The 26,883-nt window shown below is 58.8% G+C and overlaps 1 protein-coding gene across 1 annotated transcript in view; it reads left to right on the plus strand.

Moving 5' to 3' along the window:
* NUMA1 (nuclear mitotic apparatus protein 1) overlaps positions 1-26,883 on the plus strand; it is a 69,595-nt gene continuing 42,712 nt past the window's right edge. Inside the window, exons 1-9 of the mRNA XM_054067270.1 lie at positions 1-157; positions 271-380; positions 5,937-6,009; positions 7,509-7,597; positions 12,360-12,439; positions 12,852-12,934; positions 13,013-13,093; positions 18,300-18,384; positions 20,244-20,361. Coding sequence (XP_053923245.1) covers positions 5,968-6,009; positions 7,509-7,597; positions 12,360-12,439; positions 12,852-12,934; positions 13,013-13,093; positions 18,300-18,384; positions 20,244-20,361 — 578 coding nt within the window. The 5' untranslated portion in view covers positions 1-157; positions 271-380; positions 5,937-5,967. The remainder of the gene's footprint in view (positions 158-270; positions 381-5,936; positions 6,010-7,508; positions 7,598-12,359; positions 12,440-12,851; positions 12,935-13,012; positions 13,094-18,299; positions 18,385-20,243; positions 20,362-26,883) is intronic.

Raw genomic sequence — 26,883 nt, forward strand, 5'->3', positions numbered from 1 at the left:
TCACCCTCAGCTTCCATCGGCTTTTTCCCGCTGCCGGATTTCCGCGTTGGGGCTCCTTTAACGCGCGCGGCCGCGACGCTGTGACGTTTGGTGGCCCAAAGCCAAGAAGGGATCCGTCATCCGACGGCCTTCGGAGAAACCCAACAACTTTTCCTTTGTGCGTGGCCATCCCTTTCCCAGATTTTTTTCCCCACCTCCCGATTAAATCCCCGCATTCCCGGTGACGCCCGAACAAAGACTTTATCCTTTTTCCTTCTTTCTTTCCAACAGACCTGAAAAGAGAAAAAGGCGGCGGAAGAGGAAGAGGAAGAGGAAGGAGGTGGAGGAAGTGAATCCCACCGCTCCGTGGAAAACCATTCCCACCCTACGCCCCCCTCCAGGTGCGAATCCCAACTGGGGTCGGAATACCGAGCGGCCGAGTTGGCTTCGCCAACATCCGGGAGCTCGGAATCCCGGCTGGACTCTGACTCCCCCTTTTTGGGGCTCCTTGGGGTCCCCCCCCTTTTTCCCGGGCTATCGGAATCCCTGGATTTAGGTGAACTGGTTTAACTGGGAGGCCACCAGTTAGCATTCCAACCCCTCGGCATGTCGGGAAGCTCGGAATCCCGGCTGGATGCTGGCTCCCCCCCTTTCCTGAGCCCTTTTTGGGGCTCCTTGGAGTCCCCCCCTTTTTCCCGGGCAATTGGAATCCCTGGATTTAGGTGAACTGGTTTAACTGGGAGGCCACCAGTTAGCATTCCAACCCCTCGGCATGTCGGGAAACTCGGAATCCCGGCTGGATGCTGGCTCCCCCCCTTCTCTGAGCCCTTTTTGGGGCTCCTTGGGGTCCCCCCTTTTCCCGGGCAGTCGGAATCCCTGGATTTAGGTGAACTGGTTTAACTGGGAGGCCACCAGTTAGCATTCCAACCCCTCGGCACGCTGGGAAGCTCGGAATCCCGGCTGGACGCTGGCTCCCCCCCTTCCCTGAGCCCTTTTTGGGGCTCCTTGGGGTCCCCCACTTTTTCCCGGGCAGTCGGAATCCCTGGATTTAGGTGAACTGGTTTAACTGGGAGACTACCAGTTAGCATTCCAACCCCTCGGCACGTTGGGAAGCTCGGAATCCCGGCTGGACTCTGACTCCCCCTTTTTGGGGCTCCTTGGGGTCTCCCCCTTTTTCCCGGGCAATCAGAATCCCTGGATTTAGGTGAACTGGTTTAACTGGGAGGCCACCAGTTAGCATTCCAACCCCTTTGGCATGTCGGGAAGCTCGGAATCCCGGCTGGATGCTGGCTCCCCCCCTTTCCTGAGCCCTTTTTGGGGCTCCTTGGGGTCCCCCCCTTTTTCCCGGACAATCGGAATCCCTGGATTTAGGTGAACTGGTTTAACTGGGAGGCCACCAGTTAGCATTCCAACCCCTCGGCATGTCGGGAAGCTCGGAATCCCGGCTGGATGCTGGCTCCCCCCCTTCCATGGAGCCCTACGTCCACTTTGGGGGCTCCTTGGGGTCCCCCCCTTTTTCCCGGGCAATCGGAATCCCTGGATTTAGGTGAACTGGTTTAACTGGGAGGCCACCAGTTAGCGTTCCGGCCCCTCGGCATGTCGGGAAAGGCGGACTTGCGTAACGCCGTGTTTTGATCGGATCGGGCGCGGGGGAAGGACAATGCCGTCACGGCCGCGGTCGGATCCTTCCCACCGCCCCTTTGGAAGTGTCCCAGTAGCTCCAGTAGAAACCAGTTTAGCACCAGTGGGATGCGGCTTTCGCCGCTGGGATGTTCCCTTCGGCATTGGGTGGATTTGGGGGAAGAAGGTCCCGCTCGGAGCGCGACGCGTCCCGATTCCGGGGGGGGGAGAAGGGCAGGATTGGACCCAAAGGGGAATGGGAATGGCCGGAAGGGGGACTGGGAGGCACTGGGAATGGCTGGGAGGGGGACTGGAAGGCACTGGGAATGGCTGGGAGGGGGACTGGGAGGCAATAGGAATGGCTGGGAGGAGGGGGACTGGGAATGGCCGGAAGGGGCAACTGGGAGGCACTGGGAATGGCCGGAAGGGGGAACTGGGAGGCACTGGGAATGGCTGGCAGGGGGACTGGGAGGCACTGGGAATGGCCGGCAGGGGGACTGGGAGGCACTGGGAATGGCTGGGAGGAGGGGGACTGGGAGGCACTGGGAATGGCTGGCAGGGGGACTGGGAGGCACTGGGAATGGCTGGGAGGAGGGGGACTGGGAGGCACTGGGAATGGCTGGGAGGAGGGGGACTGGGAGGCACTGGGAATGGCTGGGAGGAGGGGGACTGGGAGGCACTGGGAATGGCTGGGAGGGGGACTGGGAGGCAGTGGGAATGGCCGGAAGGGGGAACTGGGAGGCACTGGGAATGGCCGGCAGGGGGACTGGGAGGCACTGGGAATGGCTGGGAGGGGGACTGGGAGGCACTGGGAATGGCTGGGAGGGGGAACTGGGAGGCACTGGGAGTGGCTGGGAGGGGGACTGGGAGGCACTGGGGATGGCTCGGAGAGGGACTGGGAGGCACTGGGAATGGCTGGGAGGGGGACTGGGAGGCACTGGGAATGGCTGGGAGGGGGACTGGGAGGCACTGTGACTGGGTGGCACTGGGAATTGCTAGGACAATGACTGGTTGGTACTGGGAATGGCCAGTAGGATGACTGGGTGGTACTGGGAATGGCCGGCAGGGGGACTGGGAGGCACTGGGAATGGCCGGCAGAGTGACTGGGTGGCACTGGGAATGTCTCGGAGGATGACTGGGTGGCTCTGGGACTGGGAGTAACTGGGAATGGGCAGTAGGGTGACTGGGTGGTACTGGGAATGTCTTGGAGGATGACTGACTGGGTGGCACTGGGAGGAACTGGGAATGGCCAGTAGGGTGACTGGGTGGCACTGGGAGTGGGCAGCAGGGTGACTGGATGGCACTGGGAAGGGCCAGTAGGAAGACTGGTTGGCACTGGGAATGCATGGCAGGGGAACTGGGTGACACTGGGAATGCATGGCAGGGGAACTGGGTGGCACTGGGAATTGCTAGGACAATGACTGGGTGGCACTGGGAATTGCCAGCAAGGTGACTGGGCGGCACTGGGAATGCATGGCAGGGGGACTGGGTGAGACTGGGAATGGGAGGCACTGGGAATGGGAGGCACTGGGAGTGGGTGGCAGGGAGACTGGGTGGCACTGGGAACGGCCAGTAGGATGACTGGGTGGTACTGGGAATGGCTGGGAGGGGGACTGGGTGTTACTGGGACTGGGAGGCACTGGGAATGCCCATCAGAGTGACTGGCTGGCACTGGGAATGGCTGGGATGGTGACTGGGCGGCACTGGGAATTGCCAGTAGGGTGACTGGGTGGCACTGGGAATGTCTCGGAGGATGACTGGGTGGCACTGGGACTGGGAGGAACTGGGAATGGGCAGTAGGGTGACTGGGTGGCACTGGGAATGCTGGCAGGGGGACTGGGTGAGACTGGGAATGGGAGGCACTGGGAATGGGAGGCACTGGGAGTGGGTGGCAGGGAGACTGGGTGGCACTGGGAACGGCCAGTAGGATAACTGGGTGGTACTGGGAATGCATGGCAGGGGGACTGGGCGGCACTGGGAATTGCTAGGACCATGACTGGGTGGCACTGGGAATGGGTGGCACTGGGAACAGCTGGGATGGTGACTGGCTGGCACTGGGAACGGCCAGTAGGGTGACTGGGTGGCACTGGGAAAGGCTGGAAGGGCGACTGGGAGGCACTGGGAATGGCTGGGAGGGGGACTGGATAGCACTGGGAACGGCCGGCAGGGGGACTGGGTGGCACTGGGAATGGTGAGGAGGATGACTGGTTGGCACTGGGAGTGCATGGCACTGTGACTGGGTGACACTGGGAATTGCTAGGACAATGACTGGTTGGCACTGGGAATGGCCCATAGGTTGACTGGGTGGTACTGGGAATGCATGGCAGGGTGACTGGGAGGCACTGGGAATGGCTGGGAGGGGGACTGGGAGGCACTGGGAATGGGCAGCACTGGGAATGGCCGGCACTGTGACTGGGTGGCACTGGGAATTGCTAGGACAATGACTGGACGGCACTGGGAATGCCTGAGAGGGGGACTGGGTGGCACTGGGAATTCCCAGTAGGGTGACTGGGTGGCACTGGGAATGGCGGGAAGGATGACTGGGTGGCTCTGGGACTGGGAGGAACTGGGAATGGCCGGTAGGGTGACTGGGTGGCACTGGGAATGGCTGACAGGGGGACTGGGAGGCACTGGGAATGGCCGAGGGGGTACTGGGTGGCACTGGGACTGGGAGGCACTGGGAATGGCCGGCAGTGTGACTGGGTGGCACTGGGAATTGCTAGGACAATGACTGGTTGGTACTGGGAATGGCCAGTAGGATGACTGGGTGGCACTGGGAATGGGAGACACTGGGAATGCTGAGTAGGGTGACTGGGTGGTACTGGGAATGGCCAGTAGGGTAACTGGGTGGTACTGGGAACCGGCAGCCGGATGACGGCATCAAGGAATTGGTTGAGTTGAAGGGATCTCAAAGCCCTCCAGGACCACCTCCCACGGGATCAGGAGCTCCACGGCCCATCCAAGGTGGCCTTGAGGACCTCCTGGAGCCATGGGTTGGGTTGAAGGGACCTCAAAGCCCATCCAGATCCACGGGCAGAGCCACCTCCCACGGGATCAGGAGCTCCGAGACTCATCCAACTTAGTCTTGAGGACCTCCTGGAGCCATGGGTAGAGTTGAAGGGACCTCAAAGCTCATCCAGGACCACCTCCCATGGGATCAGGAGCTCCAAGACTCATCCAACGTGGACTTGAGGACCTCCTGGAGCCATAGGTTGGGTTGAAGGGACCTCAAAGCCCATCCAGATCCACGGGCAGAGCCACCTCCCACGGGATCAGGAGCTCCACAGCCCATCCAAGGAGGCCTTGAGGACCTCTTGGAGCCATGGGTTGGGTTGAAGGGACCTCAAAGCCCGTCCAGGACCATCTCCACGGGATCAGGAGCTCCAAGACTCATCCAAGGTGGCCTTGAGGACCTCCTGGAGCCATGGGTTGGGTTGAAGGGATCTCAAAGCCCATCCAGATCCATGGGCAGAGCCACCTCCCACGGAATCAGGAGCTCCGAGGCCCATCCAAGGTGGCCTTCAACCCCTCCATGGATGGAGAGGCCACCACTGCTCTGGACAACCTCTTCCAGGGTCTCCTCACCCTCATGGGGAAGAATTTCTTCCCGATGTCCAACCTGAATCTTCTCCTTCCGGTTTGAAGCCATTCCATCCTGTCCCATCACTCCAAGCCCTTGGAGAAGGTCCTTCCTCAGCTTTCCTGGAGGTCTTTTCCCTACCGGAAGCTTCTCTCAGGTGTCCTCCAGGCTGAACGTCCCCCAACTCTCTCCGCCTGTCCTCCTACGGGAGGTTCTTCAGCCCTTTGGATCTTCTCCGTGGTCTCCTCTGGACCTTCTCCACCAATTCCATCTCCTTCTTCCGTTGGGGGAATTCCAGAACCGGACACGGGGCTCCAGGTGGAACCTCCTGAGAGTGGAGGAGAGGAGGAGAAGCCCTTCCTTTGTCCTTCTGACCACACTTCTTCTGCCACAGCCCAGGACGGCGTTGACCTTCTATGAAGACACCTTGAGGGCTCCTATTGAAGTTCTCACCTCAAATCCTTCTCCCTCTCCTCACGTTGTCCTCCGGAGATTGTCCCACCCCGAAGGGAGGACACCTGAGGAGGAACCTGAGGAGGTTCCACCTGGACCAAAAGGGCCTTCAAGAGCTTCTAAATGACCTTTAAGCCAACGTGAAGAGTGAAGTTGATGGAAGGAGACACAACGGGAGGAGCTCCAGCGGTGGTTTTTCCCATCCAACCTTCTTGGCCACCAACTGGAGCCTCCGGAATTGCTCTTTGTGGATTAATTAATGAGTTGGGTTGGTGTTAATTACTCTTTTTCTTCTTCTCCGTAGGTCTGGAGAGCGACCTGGAAGCCCCGGGACAATGCCTCTCCACGGCCCGAGAGCCACCGCTCTCCTCGCTTGGGTAAAGTCTTCTTCTCTGCTCTTCCTTGGGGTGAACGTCCCATGGGATCCCATCACCAGCAGCTCCGTAGGGACAATGATGACATCAAAGGAGGGTTTGGGGTGGGAAACCTCCTCCAGAGTTCCTCGGGATGAACGTCCCATGGGATCCCATCACCGGCGGCTCCATATGGGGACAATGGTGGGACATCAAAGGAGGGTTTGAGGTGGGAAACCTCCTCCAGAGTTCCTCGGGATGAACGTCCCATGGGATCCCATCACCGGCGGCTCCATAGGGACAGTGATGACATCAAAGGAGGGTTTGGGGTGGGAAACCTCCTCCAGAGTTCCTCAGGATGAACGTCCCATGGGATCCCATCACCGGCAGCTCCGGAGGAGGACACTGGTGGGACATCAAAGGAGGGTTTGGGAGGGAAACCTCCTCCAGAGTTCCTCGGGATGAACGTCCCATGGGATCCCATCACCGGCGGCTCCGGAGGGACACAATGGTGGGACATCAAAGGAGGGTTTGGGGTGGGAAACCTCCTCCAGAGTTCCTCGGGATGAACGTCCCATGGGATCCCATCACCGGCGGCTCCATAGGGGGACAGTGATGGGACATCAAAGGAGGGTTTGAGGTGGGAAACCCCCTCCAGAGTTCCTCGGGATGAACGTCCCATGGGATCCCATCACCGGCGGCTCCGTAGGGACAGTGGTGGGACATCAAAGGAGGGTTTGGGGTGAGAAACCTCCTCCAGAGTTCCTCAGGATGAACGTCCCATGGGATCCCATCACCGGCGGCTCCGGAGGGGGACAGTGGTGGGACATCAAAGGAGGGTTTGGGGTGGGAAACCTCCTCCAGAGTTCCTCGGGATGAACGTCCCATGGGATCCCATCACCGGCTGCTCCGGAGGGGGACAGTGGTGGGACATCAAAGGAGGGTTTGGGGTGGGAAACCTCCTCCAGAGTTCCTCGGGATGAACGTCCCATGGGATCCCATCACCGGCGGTTCCGGAGGGGGACAATGGTGGGACATCAAAGGAGGGTTTGGGGTGGGAAACCTCCTCCAGAGTTCCTCGGGATGAACGTCCCATGGGATCCCATCACCGGCGGCTCCGGAGGGGGACAGTGGTGGGACATCAAAGGAGGGTTTGAGGTGGGAAACCTCCTCCAGAGTTCCTCGGGATGAACGTCCCATGGGATCCCATCACCGGCGGCTCCATAGGGGGACAATGGTGGGACATCAAAGGAGGGTTTGGGGTGGGAAACCTCCTCCGGAGTTCCTCGGGATGAACGTCCCATGGGATCCCATCACCGGCGGCTCCAGAGGGACAATGGTGGGACATCAAAGGAGGGTTTGGGGTGGGAAACCTCCTCCAGAGTTCCTCGGGATGAACGTCCCATGGGATCCCATCACCGGCGGCTCCGGAGGGGGACAGTGGTGGGACATCAAAGGAGGGTTTGGGGTGGGAAACCTCCTCCAGAGTTCCTCGGTTCCTGACCATCTCCCCTCCATTGCAGGTGAACAGCACCAAAGTCTTTCCGGATCCTCTCCAGGAGCTGACGCAGCTCCGGGACTGCGGAATCTTCATCCGGATCATCCACCAACTGTGAGTACGGAACCCGTAACGCTCTCCAAACTGGAAAACGTTGTCTTCTGTAGCCGTTGTCCCTCAAAACCACCACCTCTGAGCTTCTCCTCTGGGTTGAGGTGGAGGTGGGAATGGGAATTTTGGGATATTCCACCCTCCGGAAGATCCGGGGTTGGATGGAGATGAGGTTCTGGCAAAGCGTTGGGTTTGGAAAGAGGACCTTTGTGGTTCCTCCTGGTGGATTCCCACCAGACAGGAGGTCTTTTGGTGGCTCTGTTCATAACGTTCCTCATGGAGATGACATTCCGGAGCTTTGCCAGGAAAGAGAAGGCTCCGCTTTCCGTGGCGGAGTCGGAATCTGCCGGAAAACGCTCCCTCCAAGAGCTCTTGGAGCCACCCAAGAAGGATTTGAGCTGGAGTTGCTGTGGTTCGAGGATGATGTCCACTGCTGTCCAACCTTCTTCTCGGAGCTGAAGCCGAGAAGCTCTTTATTCCCATAAAAAGATGAGGAAAGAGCTCATGGAGTTCTCCTGAGCCTCAGGATCCTGAAGAAGCGGTGGATCTCCATCTCCAAGAGGTGCTCCCGACGGACCTCATCCATCTGGACTGGAGTAAAGGCTTCGATGGGGTCCATCGCAACGTCCTCTTGAAGTTGGAGAGAGAACGGATGGGATGGACGGATGGAGGGAGAGATGGATGAGGAATGGGATGGATGGAGGGATGGAGGGATGGATGAGGAATGGGAGGGATGGATGAGGAATGGGATGGAGGGATGGAGGGATGGATGGATGAGGAATGGCATGGATGGATGAGGAATGGGATGGAGGGATGGAGGGATGGATGGATGAGGAATGGGATGGATGGATGGAGGGACGGATGGATGAGGAATGGGATGGATGGAGGGATGGATGGAGGGATGGATGAGGAATGGCATGGATGGATGAGGAATGGGATGGATGGAGGGATGGATGGATGGAGGGATGGATGAGGAATGGCATGGAGGGATGGATGGAGGGATGGAGGGATGGATGAGGAATGGCATGGATGGATGAGGAATGGGATGGATGGAGGGATGGATGGATGGAGGGATGGATGAGGAATGGCATGGAGGGATGGATGGAGGGATGGAGGGATGGATGAGGAATGGGATGGATGGATGGATGAGGAATGGCATGGAGGGATGGATGGAGGGATGGATGGAGGGATGGATGGATGAGGAATGGGATGGATGGAGGGATGGATGAGGAATGGCATGGAGGGATGGATGAGGAATGGGATGGATGGAGGGATGGATGGATGGATGGAGGGATGGAGGAGGAATGGGATGGATGGAGGGATGGAGGGATGGATGAGGAATGGGATGGATGGATGGAGGGATGGATGGAGGGATGGATGGAGGAGGAATGGGATGGAGGGATGGATGGAGGGATGGAGGGATGGAGGGATGGATGGAGGAGGAATGGGATGGAGGGATGGAGGGATGGATGGATGGAGGATGGAGGAGGAATGGGAGGGATGGAGGGATGGATGGATGGAGGGATGGATGAGGGGATGGATGGAGGGATGGATGGAGGAGGAATGGGATGGATGGATGGATGGATGGAGGGATGGATGAGGAATGGGATGGAGGGATGGAGGGATGGAGGGATGGATGGATGGATGGATGGATGAGGAATGGGATGGATGGGTTCATTCCAAGAGTAGCGCTCAATGGCTCCATCTTCATGTCCTCCAGAGGGAGGAGATGTCCTCCAGAGGGAGGAGATGTCATCCAGAGGGAGGAGATGTCCTCCAGGGGGAGGAGATGTCATCCAGAAGGAGGAGATGTCCTCCAGAGGGAGGAGATGTCCTCCAGAGGGAGATGTCCTCCAGAGGGAGGAGATGTCATCCAAGGGGAGGAGATGTCATCCAAGGGGAGGAGATGTCCTCCAGGGGGAGGAGATGTCATCCAGGGGGAGGAGATGTCATCCAGGGGGAGGAGAAGTCCTCCAGAAGGAGGAGATGTCCTCCAGAGGGAGGAGATGTCCTCCAGAAGGACCTGGAAAAGCCGGAGAAGAGGAGCTGGAGAACCTCATGAGAGGTTCTCCATCATCTACATCCAATGCTGGAATCCCCCAATGGAGGAAGGAGATGGAACTGGTGGAGTGAATCCAGAGGAGACCACGGAGAAGATCCAAAGGGCTGGAGAACCTCCTGTAAGGAGCCGCCGGTGATGGGATCCCATGGGACGTTCATCCCGAGGAACTCTGGAGGAGGTTTCCCACCCCAAACCCTCCTTTGATGTCATCATTGTCCCTCCGGAGCCGCCGGTGATGGGATCCCATGGGACGTTCATCCCAAAGAGCAATTCCGGAGTCTCCAGTTGGTGGCCAAGAAGGTTGGATGGGAAAAACCACCGCTGGAGCTCCTCCCGTTGTGTCTCCTTCCATCAACTTCACTCTTCACGTTGGCTTAAAGGTCGTTTAGAAGCTCTTGAAGGCCCTTTTGCTCCAGGTGGAACCTCCTCAGGTTCCTCCTCAGGTGTCCTCCCTTCGGGGTGGGACAATCTCCGGAGGACAACGTGAGGAGAGGGAGAAGGATTTGAGGTGAGAACCTCAATAGGAGCCCTCAAGGTGTCTTCATCGAAGGTCAACGCCGTCCTGGGCTGTGGCAGAAGAAGTGTGGTCAGAAGGACAAAGGAAGGGCTTCTCCTCCTCTCCTCCACTCTCAGGAGGTTCCACCTGGAGCCTCGTGTCCGGTTCTGGAATTCCCCCAACGGAAGAAGGAGATGGAATTGGTGGAGAAGGTCCAGAGGAGACCACGGAGAAGATCCAAAGGGCTGAAGAACCTCCCGTAGGAGGACAGGCGGAGAGAGTTGGGGGACGTTCAGCCTGGAGGACACCTGAGAGAAGCTTCCAGTAGGGAAAAGACCTCCAGGAAAGCTGAGGAAGGACCTTCTCCAAGGGCTTGGAGTGATGGGACAGGATGGAATGGCTTCAAACCGGAAGGAGAAGATTCAGGTTGGACATCGGGAAGAAACTCTTCACCATGAGGGTGAGGAGACCCTGGAAGAGGTTGTCCAGAGCAGCGGTGGCCTCTCCATCCATGGAGGGCTTGAAGGCCACGTTGGATGGGCCTCGGAGCTCCTGATCCCGTGGGAGGTGGCTCTGCCCATGGATCTGGATGGGCTTTGAGATCCCTTCAACCCAACCCGCTGCTCCAGGAGGTCCTCAAGGCCACCTTGGATGAGTCTTGGAGCTCCTGATCCCGTGGAGATGGTCCTGGACGAGCTTTGAGGTCCCTTCAACCCAACCTATGGCTCCAGGAGGTCCTTAAGACAACGTTGGATGAGTCTTGGAGCTCCTGATCCCGTGGGAGGTGGTCCTGGACAGGCTTTGAGGTCCCTTCAACCCAACCCATGGCTCCAGGAGGTCCTCAAGACCACCTTGGATGAGTCTTGGAGCTCCTGATCCCGTGGGAGGTGGTCCTGGACGGGCTTTGAGATCCCTTCAACCCAACCCATGGCTCCAGGAGGTCCTCAAGACCACGTTGGATGGGCCTCGGAGCTCCTGATCCCTTAGGATATGGTCCTGGATGAGCTTTGAGGTCCCTTCAACCCAACCCATGGCTCCAGGAGTTCCTCAAGACCACCTTGGATGGGCCTCGGAGCTCCTGATCCCGTGGGAGGTGGCTATGCCCATGGATCTGGACGGGCTTTGAGATCCCTTCAACCCAACCCATGGCTCCAGGAGGTCCTTAAAGCCACCTTGGATGAGTTTTAGAGCTCCTCATCCCGTGGGAGGTGGTCCTGGATGAGCTTTGAGATCCCTTTAACCCAACCCATGGCTCCAGGAGGTCCTCAAGACCACGTTGGATGGGCCTCGGAGCTCCTGATCCCTTAGGAGATGGTCCTGGATGGGCTTTGAGGTCCCTTCAACCCAACCCATGGCTCCAGGAGGTCCTCAAGACCACCTTGGATGGTCCTCAGAGCTCCTGATCCCGTGGGAGGTGGTCCTGGACGGGCTTTGAGATCCCTTCAACCCAACCCATGGCTCCAGGAGGTCCTCAAGACCACGTTGGATGGGCCTCGGAGCTCCTGATCCCATGGGAGATGGTCCTGGACGAGCTTTGAGATCCCTTCAACCCAACCCATGGCTCCAGGAGGTCCTCAAGACCTCCAGGAAAGCTGAGGAGAAGCTTTTCCCAAAGATCCGGAGGGACAACACGAGGCGGAACGGCTTTAAATCGGAAGGGGGATGATTTCCATTGGAAATTGGATCCACTGAAAGCGGTGGATCCGATTGTCCGGCGAATCCGTGGCCTCTCCATCCCTGGAGGGGTTGAAGACCACGTTGGATGGGGCTCGGAGCAACCTAAATCCCATTGGGAAAAGGGATGGAATTGGATGGATCTCCTTCCCGGCGTCAGGAGAACCTCTCCGCAGCCGTCGGCACTTGCGATATATTTCATTCCCCCTTCGTTAATCTCTCGGCTTTTTGCTTCCGTTCGGATTATCCGGAATCACCTCCGGCGTTCCCTCCACGGCGGCGTCGGAGAAGCGGAGCAACCGGATAAGAGGGACAATCGTGAGGGATACGTTGAGCCGAGGGGATCCGATTGATCGGCGAATCCATGAGGAGGAGAGCAAAGGGCTGTCGGGACCTTCTATTCCCAACGTAGTGGATTCTCCGTCGGGATTGGGATGTCGGGATTGGGATGTCGGGATAACCGTATCCGTGTTGCCGAAGGCGGTGGTTTAATCTCATAGGGAAGCGTTAATGAGATCCGTGTTCTTTTCCAGGCATCGGAGTGAGGGGGTGGAGTTGATCCTGGAGAAGTCGCTGCCGGAGAGGATCTCCTTCATCCGTGGATTCCTCCAAAGTAAGAATCGGATGTTCTCCATTCCCTAAATTCCTGTCCTTTTCCCTAAAAATAAAAGCCCTTTCAGCTCCATCCACCAAATCCCATTCTGGAAGTTTGCGGGAAAGCAAATTTCCCGTTGGGAATCTTCACCAAAACTTAGTGGGAAGAAGCTCCGGAGGTTGAGGAACGTTCTTAATCCGACGCTTGACCTCAAGTTGCTCAAATTCCGATGGGAAAAACCTTGAATGGAAGCGGGAATCTTGGAAGCGGGAAAGCTGGAAGGGGAAACACTATATCCCACCTCGTGTCCCACTTTCCGGAGATGGGATTCGGTGGTGGAGGAGAAGAAGGAGTCGGAGGGTTAAATGGGAAAAGTGGGATTGAGGGTTGGAAATTCCGGAGTCATCGGAAATCTCGTTTGGTTCCGCAGAACAGGGAAAGCACAGATCGGCTGCGGAGAATTTGGTGTCGGCACAGGAACTCTTGGATGGAGAGGAATTGGCGTTGGCCAAGGTAAGAGGGATAAACGTCATTCCCAAACGGAATCGGTGATCCGGGGGCGCTTGGAGATCCTTATCTCCCTCTTTCCAGGTGGCCGTGCTGCTCCTCTACCACACTTCCATGAGTTCCCGAAGTCCTACGGATTGGAACGCCTTTGACTATGAGACGCAGGTAAATTCCGTCTGGATTTCCAACGCCCCCTTTGGATTAGGGATAACGGGAAGAGCGGAAGAGGCCTTCACGGATGTTCTCTGAGATACCTTCAACTCTTTGGGTCCTCGGGAAGGGGGGAATGGGGGAGAGCTGAGGAGCTCCGGGGTGATCCGAGGTGGGAATTGTGGGGCAGGAATGGACCTGGTGGCCAACGGATATCGGGAATGGCCGGAATGGGTGAGCTGGTGGCCACCGGACACCGGGAATGGCCGGAACGGGTGAGCTGGTGGCCACTGGATATCGGGAATGGCCGGAATGGGTGAGCTGGTGGCCACTGGATATCGGGAATGGCCGGAATGGGTGAGCTGGTGGCCACCGGACACCGGGAATGGCCGGAATGGGTGAGCTGGTGGCCACCAGATATCGGGAATGGCCGGAATGGGTGAGCTGGTGGCCACGGGACACCGGGAATGACCGGAATGGGTGAGCTGGTGGCCAACGGATATCGGGAATGGCCGGAATGGGTGAGCTGGTGGCCACTGGACATCAGGAATGGCCGGAATGGGTGAGCTGGTGGCCACCGGACACCGGGAATGGCCGGAATGGGTGAGCTGGTGGCCACCGGACACTGGGAATGGCCGGAATGGGTGAGCTGGTGGCCACCGGATACCGGGAATGGCCGGAATGGGTGAGCTGGTGGCCACCGGATATCGGGAATGGCCGGAATGGGTGAGCTGGTGGCCACCGGATATTGGGAATGGCCGGAATGGGTGAGCTGGTGGCCAACGGACACCGGGAATGGCCGGAATGGGTGAGCTGGTGGCCACCGGATATCGGGAATGGCCGGAATGGGTGAGCTGGTGGCCACCGGACACCGGGAATGGCTGGAATGGGTGAGCTGGTGGCCACCGGATATCGGGAATGGCCGGAATGGGTGAGCTGGTGGCCACCGGATATCAGGAATGGCCGGAATGGGTGAGCTGGTGGCCACCAGACACCGGGAATGGCCGGAATGGGTGAGCTGGTGGCCACCGGATATCAGGAATGGCCGGAATGGGTGAGCTGGTGGCCACCGGACACCGGGAATGGCCGGAATGGGTGAGCTGGTGGCCACCGGACATCAGGAATGGCCAGAATGGGTGAGCTGGTGGCCACCGGATATCGGGAATGGCCGGAATGGGTGAGCTGGTGGCCACCGGATATCGGGAATGGCCGGAATGGGTGAGCTGGTGGCCACTGGATATCGGGAATGGCCGGAATGGGTGAGCTGGTGGCCATGGGACACCGGGAATGGCCGGAATGGGTGAGCTGGTGGCCACCAGAGACCGGGAATGGCCGGAATGGGTGAGCTGGTGGCCACCAGACACTGGGAATGGCCGGAATGGGTGAGCTGGTGGCCACCGGACACCGGGAATGGCCGGAATGGGTGAGCTGGTGGCCACCGGACACCAGGAATGGCCGGAATGGGTGAGCTGGTGGCCACCGGACACTGGGAATGGCCGGAATGGGTGAGCTGGTGGCCACCGGATACCGGGAATGGCCGGAATGGGTGAGCTGGTGGCCACCGGATATCGGGAATGGCCGGAATGGGTGAGCTGGTGGCCACGGGACACCGGGAATGGCCGGAATGGGTGAGCTGGTGGCCACCGGACACCGGGAATGGCCGGAATGGGTGAGCTGGTGGCCACCGGACACCGGGGATGGCCGGAATGGGTGAGCTGGTGGCCACGGGACACTGGGAATGGCCGGAATGGGTGAGCTGGTGGCCACCGGATATTGGGAATGGCCGGAATGGGTGAGCTGGTGGCCACGGGACACCGGGAATGGCCGGAATGGGTGAGCTGGTGGCCACCGGATATTGGGAATGGCCGGAATGGGTGAGCTGGTGGCCACCAGACACCGGGAATGGCCGGAATGGGAGAGCTGGTGGCCACCGGATATCGGGAATGGCCGGAATGGGTGAGCTGGTGGCCACGGGACACCGGGAATGGCCGGAATGGGTGAGCTGGTGGCCACCGGACATCAGGAATGGCCGGAATGGGAGAGCTGGTGGCCAACGGATATCGGGAATGGCCGGAATGGGTGAGCTGGTGGCCACCGGACACCGGGAATGGCCGGAATGGGTGAGCTGGTGGCCACGGGACACCGGGAATGGCCGGAATGGGTGAGCTGGTGGCCACCAGACACCGGGAATGGCCGGAATGGGTGAGCTGGTGGCCACCGGACATCGGGAATGGCCGGAATGGGTGAGCTGGTGGCCAACGGATATCGGGAATGGCCGGAATGGGTGAGCTGGTGGCCACCGGACACCGGGAATGGCCGGAATGGGTGAGCTGGTGGCCACCGGACATCGGGAATGGCCGGAATGGGTGAGCTGGTGGCCACCGGACATCAGGAATGGCCGGAATGGGTGAGCTGGTGGCCACCAGACACCGGGAATGTCCGGAATGGGTGAGCTGGTGGCCACCAGATATTGGGAATGGCCGGAATGGGTGAGCTGGTGGCCACCAGACACCGGGAATGTCCGGAATGGGTGAGCTGGTGGCCACCGGACATCAGGAATGGCCGGAATGGGTGAGCTGGTGGCCACCGGATATCGGGAATGGCCGGAATGGGTGAGCTGGTGGCCACTGGACATCAGGAATGGCCGGAATGGGTGAGCTGGTGGCCACCGGATATCGGGAATGGCCGGAATGGGTGAGCTGGTGGCCACCGGACACCGGGAATGGCCGGAATGGGTGAGCTGGTGGCCACCGGATATCGGGAATGGCCGGAATGGGTGAGCTGGTGGCCACCGGACACCGGGAATGGCCGGAATGGGTGAGCTGGTGGCCACCGGATATCGGGAATGGCCGGAATGGGTGAGCTGGTGGCCACCAGACACCGGGAATGGCCGGAATGGGTGAGCTGGTGGCCACCAGAGACCGGGAATGGCCGGAATGGGTGAGCTGGTGGCCACCGGACACCGGGAATGGCCGGAATGGGTGAGCTGGTGGCCACCAGACACTGGGAATGGCTGGAATGGGTGAGCTGGTGGCCACCGGACACCGGGAATGGCCGGAACGGGTGAGCTGGTGGCCACCGGACACCGGGAATGGCCGGAATGGGTGAGCTGGTGGCCACCGGATATCGGGAATGGCCGGAATGGGTGAGCTGGTGGCCACCGGATATCGGGAATGGCCGGAATGGGTGAGCTGGTGGCCACCGGACACCGGGAATGGCCGGAATGGGTGAGCTGGTGGCCACCGGATATCGGGAATGGCCGGAATGGGTGAGCTGGTGGCCACCAGACACCGGGAATGGCCGGAATGGGTGAGCTGGTGGCCACCAGAGACCGGGAATGGCCGGAATGGGTGAGCTGGTGGCCACCGGACACCGGGAATGGCCGGAATGGGTGAGCTGGTGGCCACGGGACACCGGGAATGGCCGGAATGGGTGAGCTGGTGGCCACCGGATATCGGGAATGGCCGGAATGGGTGAGCTGGTGGCCACGGGACACCGGGAATGGCCGGAATGGGTGAGCTGGTGGCCACCGGACATCAGGAATGGCCGGAATGGGAGAGCTGGTGGCCAACGGATATCGGGAATGGCCGGAATGGGTGAGCTGGTGGCCACCGGACATCGGGAATGGCCGGAATGGGTGAGCTGGTGGCCACCGGACATCGGGAATGGCCGGAATGGGTGAGCTGGTGGCCACCGGACATCAGGAATGGCCGGAATGGGTGAGCTGGTGGCCACCAGACACCGGGAATGTCCGGAATGGGTGAGCTGGTGGCCACCGGACATCAGGAATGGCCGGAATGGGTGAGCTGGTGGCCACCGGATATCGGGAATGGCCGGAATGGGTGAGCTGGTGGCCACTGGACATCAGGAATGGCCGGAATGGGTGAGCTGGTGGCCACCGGATATCGGGAATGGCCGGAATGGGTGAGCTGGTGGCCACCGGACACCGGGAATGGCCGGAATGGGTGAGCTGGTGGCCACCGGACACCGGGAATGGCCGGAATGGGTGAGCTGGTGGCCACCGGATATCGGGAATGGCCGGAATGGGTGAGCTGGTGGCCACCGGACACCGGGAATGGCCGGAATGGGTGAGCTGGTGGCCACCGGATATCGGGAATGGCCGGAATGGGTGAGCTGGTGGCCACCAGACACCGGGAATGGCCGGAATGGGTGAGCTGGTGGCCACCAGACACCGGGAATGGCCGGAATGGGTGAGCTGGTGGCCACCGGACACCGGGAATGGCCGGAATGGGTGAGCTGGTGGCCACCAGACACTGGGAATGGCTGGAATGGGTGAGCTGGTGGCCACCGGACACCGGGAATGGCCGGAATGGGTGAGCTGGTGGCCACCGGACACCGGGAATGGCCGGAATGGGTGAGCTGGTGGCCACCGGATATCGGGAATGGCCGGAATGGGTGAGCTGGTGGCCACCGGATATCGGGAATGGCCGGAATGGGTGAGCTGGTGGCCACCAGACACCGGGAATGGCCGGAATGGGTGAGCTGGTGGCCACCAGAGACCGGGAATGGCCGGAATGGGTGAGCTGGTGGCCACCGGACACCGGGAATGGCCGGAATGGGTGAGCTGGTGGCCACCGGACATCGGGAATGGCCGGAATGGGTGAGCTGGTGGCCACGGGACACTGGGAATGGCCGGAATGGGTGAGCTGGTGGCCACGGGACACCGGGAATGGCCGGAATGGGTGAGCTGGTGGCCACGGGACACTGGGAATGGCCGGAATGGGTGAGCTGGTGGCCACCGGATACCGGGAATGGCCGGAATGGGTGAGCTGGTGGCCACTGGATATCGGGAATGGCCGGAATGGGTGAGCTGGTGGCCACGGGACACCGGGAATGGCCAGAATGGGTGAGCTGGTGGCCACCGGATATCGGGAATGGCCGGAATGGGTGAGCTGGTGGCCACCGGACACCGGGAATGGCCGGAATGGGTGAGCTGGTGGCCACCAGACACCGGGAATGGCCGGAATGGGTGAGCTGGTGGCCACCGGACACTGGGAATGGCCGGAATGGGTGAGCTGGTGGCCACCGGATACCGGGAATGGCCGGAATGGGTGAGCTGGTGGCCACGGGACACCGGGAATGGCCGGAATGGGTGAGCTGGTGGCCACCGGATATCGGGAATGGCCGGAATGGGTGAGCTGGTGGCCACGGGACACCGGGAATGGCCTCATCTCCTGACTTTTTGGCTTCTCCCCCCCAGGTGGAACTGGCGTCCATCCTGAGGTTTGTGCTGGACAACGAGGAAAGTCTGGATGAGAACTTGGAGATGTTTCTGCAGAAGAAAGGTGAGCAACCACCTCGTGCCGTGGCTCCAACCCGGGTCACGGGCTTGGAATAGGAACCACCGGGAATGTTTTCCTCCTCTCCGGCACACCGGGAACAGCACAGGAGACCTCTTGTGAGACCTCATCTGGAGGATTGAATCCAGGTCTGGAATCCTCAAGAGAAGAAGGAGATGGAGGTGTTGGAACGCGGACAGAGGAGGCTCCAAAGATGATGTGAGGGTTGAAGAACCTTCTGGATGAGGACAGGCGGAGAGAGTTGGAGTTGTTCAACCTGGAGAAGGCTCCGAGGAGACCTTAAAGTGACCTTCCAGGACCTGAAGGGCTCCAAGAAAGCTGAGGAGGAACCGTTCATGAAGTCTTGTGGTGATGGGATGAGGTGGAACGAGGACAAACCGGAGAAGAGAAGATTTCCACTGGACTTCAGGAGGAATTTCTTCACCATGAGGTTGATGAGGCCCTGGAATGGGTATTCCCGAGGAAGTTGTGGCTGTTCCACCCCTGGAGGTGTTGAAGGCCACCTTGGATGGACCTTGAGCACCTGATCCAGTGGGAGAAGGTGGAATTGGATGATCTTTAAGGTCTCTTCCAACCCAAACTATTCTATGATTCCATAATCTTCGCTGATGTGGTGCCCAAATGCCGCCTCGGAGTGGGACAACGAATCCATAACCTCGTAGAGCGCTGCTATTCCGAGTGCTGGAAGCTTCTTTCCCAGCTCCCGCGGCACCGGATGGGCACCGATGAGCTTTTTTCCATGACAGAAATCCATGGGATTTCATCCCTTTTTGTACTGCTGAAGCTGTTGAGCTCTAAAAGCCGCCATCGCTTCCGGATCCGCTAAACTCTTCTTGGAGATCAAGGTTGCCTCATTCCAACCGGGTTCTTCCCGCTTGGAATTTGACGGCACAAGCTGTGGAGCTGCGGTTTGGTGGGATTCCCGTAGCCGGGTGGGGCGGTGGAGGCGGTAGGACAGGGATGGAAGGAAGTTTTCCACCTTTCTCCGTTGGGTTGAGCCGTTCCTGCTGGGATTTAGACTCAGAGAAGGGTTGGAAAGGACCTTAAAGATCATCCAGTTCGGATCCTTCTGTGATGGGCAGAGATGTTCCAATGGATGAGGTGTTGAAGGTCCATCCAACGTGGCCTTCAACACCTCCAGGGGTGGAACAGCCACAACTTCCTCGGGAATACCCATTCCAGGGTCTCATCAACCTCATGGTGAAGAAATCCCTCCTTAAGTCCAGTGGAAATCTTCTCTTCTCCGGTTTGTCCGCGTTCCACCTCGTCCCATCACCACAAGACTTCATGAACGGTTCCTCCTCAGCTTTCTTGGAGCCCCTTCAGGTCCTGGAAGGTCACTCTGAGGTCTCCTCGGAGCCTTCTCCAGGTTGATCAACCCCAACTCTCTCCGCTTGTCCTCGCCCAGAAGGTTCTTCAACCCTCACATCATCTTTGGAGCCTCCTCTGGACCCGTTCCAACAGCTCCATCTCCTTCTTAACGTTGAGGATTCCAGAAGTGGCCCCGATCCTCCGGATGAGGTCTCTCCAGAGCGGAGCAGAAGGGGTGGAATCCCCTCTATCCCTTCTGGATGCGTTTCTTCCGACGCAGCTCAGGACACGGTTGGGTTTTGGGCTCTGAGCTGACGTTGTGGAGCTCCTCATGGACCACCACCACAAAGTCCTTCTCCTCAGGGGTTGTTCTCCATCGCATCATCTCCTCCAAATCCTGGATTGAAAGCAGGGAATTGTCCCAACCCAAGCGTAGAACTTCACCCTTGAGGTTCCTCCAGATCAGGGGAAGCCCCTGTGAAACCCTCTGATGGAACGAAACCATCACAACTGCCTTCTCCTTCGTTTTCCAGCGCCGCTGCCTTCATCCGGCGGCAGCAGTTCCGAGGAACACTCTCCGCTCCTCTCCCACAAGCGGGAAGTGCGCTTCCTGGAGCTCCAGAGGATCGCGTCCTCTTCCAACACCAACAAGTAAGTCCTTAACTTTTTTTGGCTGCTTGAGGAGAAGTAGGAGGAAACGGGGAAGAAGGATGAGAACATCCGTGTGGATGTGGAGATGGAGTCAAGCTGTGCTCCGGCTCCACGGAGAACCCTCTTTCATGGAATCATGGAATCACCAGGTTGGAAAGGACCCATTGGATCATCGAGTCCAACCATTCCTAACGCTCCCTAAACTGTGTCCTTAAGGACTTCATCCACCCGTTCCTCAAACACCTCCAGGGAAGGCGACTCCACCACCTCCCTGGACAAGAAAATTCGGGAATAAGTGGAGCGCGTCCTTCCGTGGCGCTCTTGGAAGATCGGGAAGCGACTTTATGGCAGTGGAAGGATTCCTTGAAACTCCCGGAGGGGAGACGGTGAGATCCAAGTGAAGGTTTGCTCCATCTCTGCTGAGCTTCAATGTGGCTCCTCATGGAATGTGGAGAATGAGAGAATCACCAGGTTGGAAAGGACCCATTGGATCATCGCGTCCGACCATTCCTAACGCTCCCTTAAATCATAGAGTCATGGAATCACCAGGTTGGAAAGGACCCATTGGATCATCGAGTCCAACCATTCCTAACGCTCCCGTAAATCATAGAGTCATGGAATCACCAGGTTGGAAAGGACCCATTGGATCATCACGTCCAACCGTTCCAAACACTCCCTTAAACCATGGAATCATATCATGGAATCACCAGGTTGGAAAGGACCCATTGGATCATCACGTCCAACCGTTCCAAACACTCCCTTAAACCATGGAATCATATCATGGAATCACCAGGTTGGAAAGGACCCATTGGATCATCACGTCCAACCGTTCCAAACACTCCCTTAAACCATGGAATCATATCATGGAATCACCAGGTTGGAAAGGACCCATTGGATCATCACGTCCAACCGTTCCAAACACTCCCTTAAACCATGGAATCATATCATGGAATCACCAGGTTGGAAAGGACCCATTGGATCATCACGTCCAACCGTTCCAAACGCTCCCTTAAACCATAGAATCATCCATAGAATCACCAGGTTGGAAAGGACCCATTGGATCTTCGAGTCCAACCCTTCCTAACACTCCCTTAAACCATAGAATCATATCATAGAATCATGGAATCATCAGGTTGGAAAGGACCCACCAGATCATCGAATCCAACCATTCCTAATGCTCCCTTAAACCATAGAATCATATCATGGAATCATGGAATCACCAGGTTGGAAAGGACCCATTGGATCATTGAGTCCAACCGTTCCTAACACTCCCTAAACTGTGTCCTTAAGGACTTCATCCACCCTTTCCTCAAACACCTCCAGGGAAGGCGCCTCCACCCCCTCCCTGGGCAGCTCTTCCAGTGCCCGATGACTCTTTCCATGAAGAATGTTTTCCCCATGTCCAGCCTGAACGTCTCCTGGTGGAGCTCGAGGCCATTCCCCCTTGTCCTGTCCTCTGTCCCTTGGGAGCAGAGCCCCTCTCCGTCCTCTCCACAACCTCCTTCCCGGCAGTTGGAGAGCACTGAGGTCTCCCCTCCGCCTCCTCTTCTCAAAGCTCTCTCAGCCGCTCCTCGTCAGACGTTCTCCAGCCCCTCTCCGGCTCCGTTGCTCTTCTCTGGACACTCTCCGGAGCCTCAACGTCCTTCTGGTGGTGAGGGGTCCAGAACTGAACTCAGTACTGAAGGTGTGGCCTCACCAGTGCCGAGTGCAGAGGGAGAATCCCCTCCCTGGCCCTGCTGGTCCCACCGTTCCTGATCCAAGCCAAGATGCCGTTGGCCTTCTTGGCCCCCCTGGACACACCGGAGGCTCGTGGTCCGTTGCTTGTCCACCATCACCCCCAGGTCCTTCTCCTCCGTGCGGCTCTCCGGCCACTCTTCCCCCAGTCTGGAGCACTGCAGAAGGTTTTTATGCCCCGAAGGGAGGATCCGGCATTTGGCCTCGTTGAACCTCATCCCATCCATCCCATCCTGTTCAGATCCCTTTGGAGAACCTCAAAACCCTCCAGGAGGTCCACGCTTCCTCCCAGCGTAGTGTCATCCGCAAACTCGCTGAGGGTGCACTCAATGCCTTCATCCCGGTCATGGATAACGCCCTTGGACAGAGCCGGACCCGTACGGAGCCCTGAGGAACCCCTCTTGGCCCCCACCTCCCGCTGGAGTGAACTCCATTGTCCACCACTCTCTGGGCCATCCCAGCGGTTTTCCACCCCGGAGAGTGTGCGCCCGTCCAGGTCGGAGGTGACAGTTTCCGGAGGAGAATACTGTGAGAAACTCTGTCAAAGGGCTTTCCCGAAGTCCAAGAAGACTCCATCCACAGCCTTTCCCCCATCCAGGAGTGGCGTCATTCCATCCTGGAAGGCCATCCGGAAGATCTCCCTTCCGTAAACCCACGTTGATTACCCCTCATCACCCGGTTCTCTTCCATGTGCTTCGTGATGGCACTCAACATCACCTCTTCCATGACTTTTCCCGGCACTGAGCTCAGACTGAGTCTGGAGAAGCCGGAGCTGAAGCCGACAGCTTCAATCCGAAGGTATGGATGTGTTCCCGTTGCACCTGGAAGCACAGATGGAGCCGCGGTGTGGATTTCTCCTTCAGGCACCTTCTACAGATGAACGGTTTCAACCCCCGGTGGCTCTGAATGTGAGAGCGATGCCTTTATTGGGAGTACAAACACCCTCCGGATACGGAGCGGGAATGGGAAACGACCTCCGGAGATCGCTATCTGCCGTCACCTGCGCAAAGAGGCACCTCCTGGATCTGTCGGATACTCCTCCAGGCGTTCGTTCCCCGTGGTGGGAAGGAGAAAGCGTGAAGATGAACCACGGTTGATCCCATGGAGCAGTGCCCGCTGTGTCTTTCGGAGCGTTCTCCAGCCCCTTCCTCAGCTCCATTCCCTTCTCCAGACGTTCTCCAGCCCCTTCCTCAGCTCCGTTCCCTTCTCCGGATGTTCTCCAGCCCCTTCCTCAGCTCCGTTCCCTTCTCCAGACGTTCTCCAGCCCCTTCCTCAGCTCCATTCCCTTCTCCAGACGTTCTCCAGCCCCTTCCTCAGCTCCGTTCCCTTCTCCGGACGTTCTCCAGCCCTTTCCTCAGCTCCGTTCCCTTCTCCAGACGTTCTCCAGCCCCTTCCTCAGCTCCGTTCCCTTCTCCAGACGTTCTCCAGCCCCTTCCTCAGCTCCGTTCCCTTCTCCAGACGTTCTCCAGCCCCTTCCTCAGCTCCGTTCCCTTCTCCAGACGTTCTCCAGCCCCTTCCTCAGCTCCGTTCCCTTCTCCAGACGTTCTCCAGCCCCTTCCTCAGCTCCGTTCCCTTCTCCAGACGTTCTCCAGCCCTTTCCTCAGCTCCGTTCCCTTCTCCAGACGTACTCCAGCCCCTTCCTCAGCTCCGTTCCGTTCTCCAGACGTTCTCCAGCCCTTTCCTCAGCTCCGTTCCCTTCTCCAGACGTTCTCCAGCCCCTTCCTCAGCTCCATTCCCTTCTCCGGACGTTCTCCAGCCCCTTCCTCAGCTCCATTCCCTTCTTCGGACGTTCTCCAGCCCCTTCCTCAGCTCCATTCCCTTCTCCGGACGTTCTCCAGCCCTTTCCTCAGCTCCGTTCCCTTCTCCAGACCTTCTCCACCCCCTTCCTCAGCTCCGTTCCCTTCTCCAGACGTTCTCCAGCCCCTTCCTCAGCTCCGTTCCCTTCTCCAGACGTTCTCCAGCCCCTTCCTCAGCTCCATTCCCTTCTCCGGACGTTCTCCAGCCCCTTCCTCAGCTCCATTCCCTTCTTCGGACGTTCTCCAGCCCCTTCCTCAGCTCCATTCCCTTCTCCGGACGTTCTCCAGCCCTTTCCTCAGCTCCGTTCCCTTCTCCAGACCTTCTCCACCCCCTTCCTCAGCTCCGTTCCCTTCTCCAGACGTTCTCCAGCCCTTTCCTCAGCTCCGTTCCCTTCTCCAGACGTTCTCCAGCCCCTTCCTCAGCTCCATTCCCTTCTCCAGACGTTCTCCAGCCCCTTCCTCAGCTCCATTCCCTTCTCCGGACGTTCTCCAGCCCTTTCCTCAGCTCCGTTCCCTTCTCCAGACGTTCTCCAGCCCCTTCCTCAGCTCCGTTCCCTTCTCCAGACCTTCTCCAGCCCCTTCCTCAGCTCCGTTCCCTTCTCCAGACGTTCTCCAGCCCCTTCCTCAGCTCCGTTCCCTTCTCCAGACCTTCTCCAGCCCCTTCCTCAGCTCCATTCCCTTCTCCAGACGTTCTCCAGCCCCTTCCTCAGCTCCGTTCCCTTCTCCAGACGTTCTCCAGCCCCTTCCTCAGCTCCATTCCCTTCTCCAGATGTTCTCCAGCCCCTTCCTCAGCTCCGTTCCCTTCTCCAGACGTTCTCCAGCCCCTTCCTCAGCTCCGTTCCCTTCTCCAGACGTTCTCCACCCCCTTCCTCAGCTCCGTTCCCTTCTCCAGACGTTCTCCAGCCCCTTCCTCAGCTCCATTCCCTTCTCCAGACGTTCTCCAGCCCCTTCCTCAGCTCCCTTCCCTTCTCCAGACATTCTCCACCCCCTTCCTCAGCTCTGTTCCCTTCTCCAGACGTTCTCCACCCCCTTCTTCAGCTCCGTTCCCTTCTCCAGACATTCTCCACCCCCTTCCTCAGCTCTGTTCCCTTCTCCAGACGTTCTCCACCCCCTTCTTCAGCTCCGTTCCCTTCTCCAGATGTTCTCCACCCCCTTCCTCAGCTCCATTCCCTTCTCCAGATGTTCTCCACCCCCTTCCTCAGCTCCGTTCCCTTCTCCAGACATTCTCCAGCCCTTTCCTCAGCTCCGTTCCCTTCTCCGGATGTTCTCCAGCCCCTTCCTCAGCTCCGTTCCCTTCTCCAGACGTTCTCCAGCCCCTTCCTCAGCTCCGTTCCCTTCTCCAGACGTTCTCCTCCCCCTTCCTCAGCTCCGTTCCCTTCTCCAGACGTTCTCCACCCCCTTCCTCAGCTCCGTTCCCTTCTCCAGACGTTCTCCACCCCCTTCCTCAGCTCTGTTCCCTTCTCCAGACGTTCTCCAGCCCCTTCCTCAGCTCCATTCCCTTCTCCAGACGTTCTCCAGCCCCTTCCTCAGCTCCATTCCCTTCTCCAGACGTTCTCCTCCCCCTTCCTCAGCTCCGTTCCCTTCTCCAGACGTTCTCCAGCCCTTTCCTCAGCTCCATTCCCTTCTCCAGACGTTCTCCAGCCCCTTCCTCAGCTCCGTTCCCTTCTCCAGACGTTCTCCACCCCCTTCCTCAGCTCCGTTCCCTTCTCCAGACGTTCTCCAGCCCTTTCCTCAGCTCCGTTCCCTTCTCCAGACGTTCTCCAGCCCCTTCCTCAGCTCCATTCCCTTCTCCAGACGTTCTCCAGCCCCTTCCTCAGCTCCATTCCCTTCTCCGGACGTTCTCCAGCCCTTTCCTCAGCTCCGTTCCCTTCTCCAGACGTTCTCCAGCCCCTTCCTCAGCTCCGTTCCCTTCTCCAGACCTTCTCCAGCCCCTTCCTCAGCTCCGTTCCCTTCTCCAGACGTTCTCCAGCCCCTTCCTCAGCTCCGTTCCCTTCTCCAGACCTTCTCCAGCCCCTTCCTCAGCTCCGTTCCCTTCTCCAGACGTTCTCCAGCCCCTTCCTCAGCTCCGTTCCCTTCTCCAGACGTTCTCCAGCCCCTTCCTCAGCTCCGTTCCCTTCTCCAGACGTTCTCCAGCCCCTTCCTCAGCTCCGTTCCCTTCTCCAGACGTTCTCCAGCCCCTTCCTCAGCTCCGTTCCCTTCTCCAGACGTTCTCCACCCCCTTCCTCAGCTCCGTTCCCTTCTCCAGACGTTCTCCAGCCCCTTCCTCAGCTCCGTTCCCTTCTCCAGACGTTCTCCAGCCCCTTCCTCAGCTCCGTTCCCTTCTCCAGACGTTCTCCACCCCCTTCCTCAGCTCCGTTCCCTTCTCCAGACGTTCTCCACCCCCTTCCTCAGCTCCGTTCCCTTCTCCAGACATTCTCCACCCCCTTCCTCAGCTCTGTTCCCTTCTCCAGACGTTCTCCACCCCCTTCTTCAGCTCCGTTCCCTTCTCCAGACATTCTCCACCCCCTTCCTCAGCTCTGTTCCCTTCTCCAGACGTTCTCCACCCCCTTCTTCAGCTCCGTTCCCTTCTCCAGATGTTCTCCACCCCCTTCCTCAGCTCCATTCCCTTCTCCAGATGTTCTCCACCCCCTTCCTCAGCTCCGTTCCCTTCTCCAGACATTCTCCAGCCCTTTCCTCAGCTCCGTTCCCTTCTCCAGATGTTCTCCAGCCCCTTCCTCAGCTCCGTTCCCTTCTCCAGACGTTCTCCAGCCCCTTCCTCAGCTCCGTTCCCTTCTCCAGACGTTCTCCTCCCCCTTCCTCAGCTCCATTCCCTTCTCCAGACGTTCTCCAGCCCCTTCCTCAGCTCCGTTCCCTTCTCCAGACGTTCTCCACCCCCTTCCTCAGCTCCGTTCCCTTCTCCAGACGTTCTCCAGCCCCTTCCTCAGCTCCCTTCCCTTCTCCAGACATTCTCCACCCCCTTCCTCAGCTCTGTTCCCTTCTCCAGACGTTCTCC

The sequence above is a fragment of the Cuculus canorus genome, chromosome 1 (genome assembly GCF_017976375.1).
Source record: "Cuculus canorus isolate bCucCan1 chromosome 1, bCucCan1.pri, whole genome shotgun sequence".
Lineage (NCBI taxonomy): Eukaryota > Metazoa > Chordata > Aves > Cuculiformes > Cuculidae > Cuculus > Cuculus canorus.